The sequence below is a fragment of the Phaenicophaeus curvirostris genome, chromosome 6 (assembly GCF_032191515.1).
Source record: "Phaenicophaeus curvirostris isolate KB17595 chromosome 6, BPBGC_Pcur_1.0, whole genome shotgun sequence".
Classification (NCBI taxonomy): Eukaryota; Metazoa; Chordata; class Aves; order Cuculiformes; family Cuculidae; genus Phaenicophaeus; species Phaenicophaeus curvirostris.
This window is the reverse complement of record NC_091397.1, coordinates 31,123,617-31,131,092: the sequence shown is the minus strand read 5'-3', so window position 1 is coordinate 31,131,092 and position 7,476 is coordinate 31,123,617. Positions and strand designations below refer to the sequence as shown.

Sequence of the window (7,476 nt, the reverse complement as noted above, 5' to 3'; positions counted from 1 at the left end):
AAGGAAACCAAGTGAAAAGAAGTGCTGTTGTTACACCTGAGCAGAAGATAAGGTACGTATTTGTCATTGAGTGATTAGTGTTACAACCTAAACTCATTGTTGAAGGACTCAACTCTGTTCTGGGTGCACTAGGTAACTGCTTGTCTTTTAAAATTGGTTCTTGTATGAAGCACCACAAAGAAAAAGTTTAAGTCAAGAAGTTGTTTTAGAGAACAGCGTTGAAATTAAATGGTAATGTTTCCTAACACCTAAACTTGCAGGTGTTGTAAGGCTTTTATTTTAGCTCTGTAGGAGAAACTCTCTAGTTAGGTGAATTCAGAACTACAGTGAAAGTTGTCGAACTGTGAAAGTGGTATATACCAGAACTACTTGTTTCATTTGTTCTCCATTAGAATACATGCAATATAAATCAAACTTTAAAATCACAATTAATTTTTAGGAACGGTTACTACGAAGCTCTTGAGATCCATTCAAACAGTATTTCAGTAGCCTTATAGAAATCTAGTTTATCTTTCTTGAAATAGTAATGTGAATGGAGTCCTCACACTGCTTCCAAATTAAGTCTGTGCGTGATTTGGAAAAATATGCTTCCACATTTTTCAAATCCTGGCTTTCTGCAAAAACTTTTTTGATTTTCTGTGTTTAAGCCTGGTCTTTCTCAGCATTTTCTGCAGGACCTCTTCTGTCCTACTATCATCACTGCTTTTCTCTTGCTAGACACATTTCTGTGGTGGCATTAACAAGCTGTGCCTGCTAGAATGAGTCTGCAGAAATTTCTCAACAGCAGAGTCCTTGCCCTTACTGTCAGAGAGGGTGAGAAGAAAAAAAAAAAGATTTTAATCCCTGTCTCAAACGATAGAGCATGGCATCCTGTTACAAGTAAATAATACTAAATACGGATAAAAGATCCTTAACTCCAATAAAAAATAACCCAAGATAAAAATTCTACAGATGCCAAACTTTGATTATTCTTAAATCTAAGACCATCACGAATCTTAAAAGCCTTACTTCTGTGAAAAGTATTGCTTCCAAAGATGACCTCTGGACAATGCATCACACAGTGAGTGCTTCAAACTGTTATAGGTGAGGAGATACAGAAACTAAGTACTGAGTTCAGTAAAGTAAAACAAGATGGACAGTGGAGAACAAATAATTATTAAATGGATAATCTATATGCATAAAGTAAATAAAAATAAATGTTCTGAGACTTTGAGTAGCCCTTTAATTAAAGACCTAAGGTCCAGTAAAAAGTAGAGAAGCTTCTGCTTAGTGTAACCTAGATCCATATACTGCTCAGCTCTCCATGAAGAAATGTTTTCCACTTCCAGTGAATCAAACAATCAAGTCAGCTTGCCTTTTAGGAAAAGGCTGAAAGATAGGTTTTGCAGTACAAAAGGTGACAAAGTTGAGCTCCAATTGCCCTTTCCTGTCAATACTACATTTATTCCCAGCCTAGTTGCTGGTTAGAAATGCAAGGGCATTCAACAGGAAGAGCTGGCTTGAATCTGGCCAACATCCAGAACTTTGAGGTCATTATATGTCAAACCCAACCACGTGTTCCTTAGAAATGAGCCAAAAGTGTACTACAAACCACAAAGTGTTGTTCATAGTTCACAAAACCCCAACGAGGCTGCTGTCATCTGCAGCAGATAAATTTGGTTAGAAAATACAGCACTGTGTCAATTGCATTCCAGTAGTTTTATAGTTGTGATAGCAGTTTATGGCACTCAGGCCAGCAAATCCAGCCCTTTTACTTTCTTCCTGAAGAAAGTTGGCTAAACACCGGCTATTTTGACAGTCCTGCAGTGTTTTGAGAGTTTAAGTCATAGTCTAGGAAGCCATCATGACTGGCATTACATGAACACAGAGTAAATAACAGTCATTGTCTCAAGTGTGAAATATTTTGAATCTGTAACAAACAGGCTCCAGCCTTATTCTTACAAATGCTTGATCCCACATCAAACGAAACACTTGAGTCCTTTTTCTGTTCTTTGGTGAATTTGGAATCGGTTTCAAAACACTCTGATTACAGAAAAGAACATTTTATTGTATTGTTTAACGGCAACCTGGTAACAGAAGCATTAGAGGCAGAACCGGAAGGATTTCTTCAAAACCAACACACTGATTCCTAACACAAGTTTTTGATGAGGCATCGAGTGCAATTTTGTGTGGGATGATAGTTAAATCCTGTCACGTGAGTAGCCCTCCACAGCCATGGACTGTTTCGTACTCCCAGCCAAGCAGAAGCGCACAGAAAACGAGTAACATCAGGCTGTTTATTCAGGCAGACAATCCTTTAGTTCTCAAAGGAATTCGGAGTCACCTACATAAATAAATTCATATATATATATATATTCACAGACATAGGTTTAAGTGTATTTCTCTGTGTTTACGTGCGGGCGTCGTGTGCGTCTCTGTCCCCGCATAGGTGCGAGGCGGCGGGCGGTCCGGGGCGCTCAGCCCGCAGCCGCAGCCGCGGGACGTGCCCGGCTTCCCAAACAGGCAGCGCTGCCCGGATCCCGGGGAGATGCTCTCGGACTAGACAAGGGAATCGCCCTGTCTCCGCCTGCTTCCCGCTCTCTCTCAGGCCCACGCTTTTCCTTCTCTTGGCCCAGTCCCCTGGCTGAGCTTCATTATTCGGATTTTTCCCCATGTCGTTGCGGTTTTATTTATTTATTTCTAACGTAGCTCGCTCCCCGGGAGCCCGTTTAGCACCCGCTCTCCGTAACTCCTGCATCTGAGGGGAGACCCGCCTGTTGATTATTCCCCACTCCCCCGTTCTCCGCTTCCACCCACCCTCCGCCCCACCCCTCCTTCCGCTTGGTTTCAAACCTTGGGATGGTGTTTTGGTGTCATTAGGAGATTAACATCCCTGGAGCACCAGGGGAGGAGGAGGAGGAGGAGGAGGAGGAGGAGGAGGAGGAGGAGGGGGTGGAGGTGGAGGAGGAGAAGGAGGGTGAGGGTGAGGGTGGAGGGGGGAGAGAGAGAGAGACAGCAGGCAGGAAGGTTGGCATATTAACAGGAGCGAGGCTCTCCCGCCGCCGTCCCCGCGATCCCCGGCTCCTCGGAGGGGGGCATTTGCGGTGCGGGGCTGCGGCCGGCGCGCTGCACTCGGTGCCCACGGAGCTGCGCGGGGGGGCGGCCGCGGGTCCTGCTCGCAGCCCCCTTCTCTTCTGTGAGCAGCAAGGCAGAGGAGCGGCAGCGGGGGACACCAGGAGGGGCATTTCTTCCCCGGGGTTTATGAATGGCACTGACATGGAGGAAATACCGTTTCAGAAAGTCAAGACCAAGAGGAAGAAGTGCTGCCACTGCTGCTGCTCTCCGCCGTCTGCCGCGGCGGCGGGCGCGGGAGCCGGGCTGGGGGAACCCCCTCCCTTGCTGCTGCTGGATGCCATCGCCTGCGAGGACGAGTTTGACTGCAAGGAACTGGAGGCTCTATTCCAGAGCTACAACCTGAAGCTGGAGCAGACGTCCACCCTGAAGGCGCTGGCCGTCCTCATCGTGCTCACCGCCAGCCTGGCCCTGGTGGAGCTGCTCTCCGGCCCCAGCCTCACCATCTCCAAAGGCTCGCACCCCGTTCACTGTATCATCTTCCTCTCCCTATTCATCGTCACCAATGTCAAGTACCTGCAGGTCACCCAGCTGCAACAGATCGTCAAGCTCACCTTGCTCTTCAGCTTCACCTTCTCCTTCCTCTGCTGCCCTTTCTCGCTCGGCGCCTACGGCATGGAGCCCCCCAGCGCTCCCGAGCAGGGCATGTGGCAGCTCATGCTGGTCACCTTCGTCTCCTACTCGCTGCTGCCCGTCCGGACCCTGCTGGCCATCGTCTTCGGGCTGGTGGTGTCTGTCTCCCACCTCATTGTCACCGCCACCTCCGTCAGTGCCAAGCGGCAGCGGCTCTGGAGGACGGTGAGCGAGGGCAGCGGGCGGCGTGCGGACCCCGGGCGCGCGGTGGGGAGCGCCAGGTGGGGACGGGGCAGTTCCCGAAGTTCCCGGGATTGGGGGGAGGGGTGTGTGTGTGTGGCTCGTGGGAGACAGGACCCGTCGGCTTTGTCTCTCGAAGGAAAAACCGGGAGAGGGCAGGGGAGCCAGCACTGCCGTTCCCACGCTGGAGCAGGTTCAGGGGCACCGCGTGCACAGTCAGTGCAGATCCACTGTGGATAAATGACACCGCCTGACTCCGTACAAACTTGGCATAGACAGTGAGCTGCATGTGCTAATAACGCTTCGATCGAGTTGATTCGTATTTCTAGCTGTCTCTCTCGGCCCTGGACCCTCGGTGCCCACAGCCGGTCTCGGGGAGCTCTGCAGAAATGAAAGGGGTGGGACGCTCGAAGCGCTCCTGCAGTTTCCCCTTCGGTTTCCCCGGGCTAGCTGCTGTCCCTCTCCACGGGTATTACCTGCTCTGTTAGTGAACTTCCTAGCGCTTCCCGTTGGCCTCTGAATTAATCCAGCAAACCCTCCCTCTGCAGCAAGTGTCTTAGGAAACGTGCTGCTGCACTCTCCCTCCTCCCCCGAGTAGCTATTTATAGCCCTGCAGGGCTTTCTCCGGCTCCCGTGGACTGATGAGCCGCGCTGTCGGGGAGGAGGAGATGCGCGTAGGGGAAACGCTGGGGCTGGGAGTCGGGATTTGCTGCTTAAGGCTCCGTTACGTGGTGCCTCTGAACCACCGGGAAGGAGAAATTAATTGTGTCCTCCTTCGTGTTGCATTGATTGTGCCTGCTCGCCGGGGAAGCACGGGGTTCTGGGCTTTAGATTTGTATTAAACAACAATTTAATGCATAATTGAAGTAGTTAGTGCTTCATTTCTATTGAAGCCTGGTATTCTCCACGACTGTAAGGCTGTGTTGTAATGCTACGATGCACACAGTTGGCATGGGGATAAATACTGCCATAAGCAGGATTGTACACCTTTGTGCCCAGAACTGTGAATTTCTTCTTCCTCCTTACGTGTGTGTAAACACACACATTGCAGCATGACACAACGGAGATGCACTGTGACAATCAAAAGAGTGGTGTTACTGAGACAAACAGGATTACTCATGGCTTCTTGCTGCTGAGCTGGTGGACACAATAAATTGTATGTTTCGAAGGGGAAGCGAGAGATAAGCTGAGCTTTATGATTTACCCAGATAATCTGATGGTCTATTTTTAAATGTGTGATTTAGAGTTTCCATGAAAGAGAGAGCTGATGAAATGCAGGAGCACTGAGAGAAGACTACCTTAAAAACATCCAAAAGGATGCTAAAACACTAGACTATTTCTCTGTGAGGAGAACTGGAGATAGCTGTTTTTACTGGAGTATCAATTAGTCCTTATAGGAGTCCAGGCTATCCTGGCTGCTCTGACACAGAGGCAGATTTTCCTTGCTGCCAAGTTGCACCTCAGTGTGGCACCTGCTATTCTAGATTAATAACCTGAAAGAAGCTGACAATAACATCTACTCACTAAATTACCTAACCAAGGGCTTGAATGTGTAACATTTTGAAGAGAGGAAATTTGCAAACTTACTTTCTTCATAGCAGTTTAACTCAGTTATTCAACAGGCAAGATGCTGGCTTAGAAATACATAGAAATAGTTGACTAGCAGCTGAGGTAACACGTGTATTTCTTCTCCATCACCCTCTCCCGCCCACCAAAGCAATTTCAGTAATTTATATGCAGCCCCTAGAGCAGTATGCTTTGCTGATAACAAGATGCAGAAACAAGCTCAGAGTCAAGGAAAATAACTGGTCTGTGAACTTGTGTCGCAAAGAAATGCACGTTGATTTGTCACATATTTGCAAGCACAAAGTAGTCTGATTTGAAGCCTATCTCTGGGCATGGAGATAGGCTTTTCCCTTACAAAGAAATTGTTTTTTCTTTTCCAAAGAACAATTTCACAGTGGTTGGAAATGTAAATCTGTGTAAAGGCCGCATCATCTGAATTTTATTTACCTGGCCTGAAAATAACCAATGAGTAGCTCAGCCTTTTTTGTAAAGGCTAGAATGGATGCTGGCTCACCCACTGGATCTGCTTCCCTGCCACTGGATTTTATTGTGACCGATCCAGTGTTGTAGACACAGCATGCAGTCAGCTTGTCAGGGAGGCTGGACTGCTCTATGCAGAGCTGCAGTAGCGTGAATGGCTCTGTTCGTTCTCACAACCCCTTGCTTCCTAGCCCAAATCAAATGGGTGAATTTACGTCTTTAAATAGAAATCTTTTGTATCCAGAAATGCAGAAGCACTTGCACCAACTACCGAGGCTGGTGTTCTGTTAAAGATGTCTTTGATTTTGGGATAATTCAGACAGGGAACCAATTTTATTTTTGTTTTGCCTAAGCTTTATGAGATCACAGATCTAGTCATTTCCATTGAAGTTAAACTGGCAAGTTAAGTTGTCAGTAAGACTAAGCACTTCATGATATTTTAAGTTCAACTCATTAAAAAGCCAAGTTAAGGGATTTGCTGTGAAGTGGGCTTTTGGACGCACATCTTATGTTCCATGCAATCTGAGGAAGCACCATAAGCAAATATTTGAATGCCAGAAGCCTCACAGTGCTGAATCAGACACTGAGTGGGTCCCGCAGTGTGCTTTAAATTTGCATACATATAAATGTACGAACACTTCAGCATATTAAAATCTATAGATCATCCTCTTGTGGGAAAAGTTTGTTGTGAGCTCTACACAGTAAAGCACATTTAATTTGCAAGGGATAGTTTTCTGACAGCACAGTGTTGTCTGTGGACGGTGTGTGGAGAACACAGGCTCATTTCTTCTAGCTCCCTCCATCATTAGATGCCATGCTATCTTGGAGTTGAGACACAGGCAAGAGGAGAGGAGGAACACAAGTGCAGGGAGGCAAAGTGAACCAGGGGAGTAATGTGGCAGACCTTGAGCTTCATCTTTCCACTTAATAGCTGTTTTTTTCATCAAATGAAAGATTTCAAGCTGCTAATCTGTCCTACTTACTTCTTAAGAGAAATGTTGTAATAGATTATATATATATGTATAAATCAGTGGAGTATTTAAAATACGCAAAGAACTTGTGGGCAACCTTGACTTCATTTGGAATAAGTTTGTGGCAAAAAGAATGCTGACTTCACAGCTGGTTTTGCATGTCTTATTTGAAGCTGTGATAAGGATTTAAATAATGTATATAACCAATAGTGTATTGACCACGTAGATAGTGTATATAACCAATAGAGCATTGGTCACGTTAGTAAGAATTTTAACTTCCTTTGTAATCATGGAACAAAGCATTCCTGCTATATAATGTGACAAGGTGTCTACAGGTGGCTGAACCTACAAGTTTTAACAGCTCGGACTCCATAGTCTTTTTATTCCCTGCAGCTTCCAAATCTATGTTGGGTACTTCAGAGCAGTTACAGAAATACAGAACCCTGCCTCAAGGAGCTTAGTCTAATTTTTATTGTGATGCAGTGAGTGGGTGTTAGAGACATTAAGGCCAGATGGGGTGAGGAAGGCAAGGGCT

At 46.4% G+C, this 7,476-nt stretch overlaps 1 protein-coding gene across 3 annotated transcripts in view; it reads left to right on the top strand.

Annotated features, from left to right (window-relative positions):
- The first annotated feature begins 3,102 nt into the window (after positions 1–3,102).
- ADCY1 (adenylate cyclase 1) overlaps positions 3,103–7,476 on the top strand; it is a 155,671-nt gene continuing 151,297 nt past the window's right edge. For all 3 annotated transcript variants that reach the window (XR_011337652.1, XM_069859714.1, XM_069859712.1), the window contains exon 1: positions 3,103–3,909. Coding sequence is in view for 2 of the 3 variants with exons in the window: in XM_069859714.1 (XP_069715815.1) it covers positions 3,241–3,909 (669 nt within the window). In the remaining variant the exon portion in view is untranslated. The remainder of the gene's footprint in view (positions 3,910–7,476) is intronic.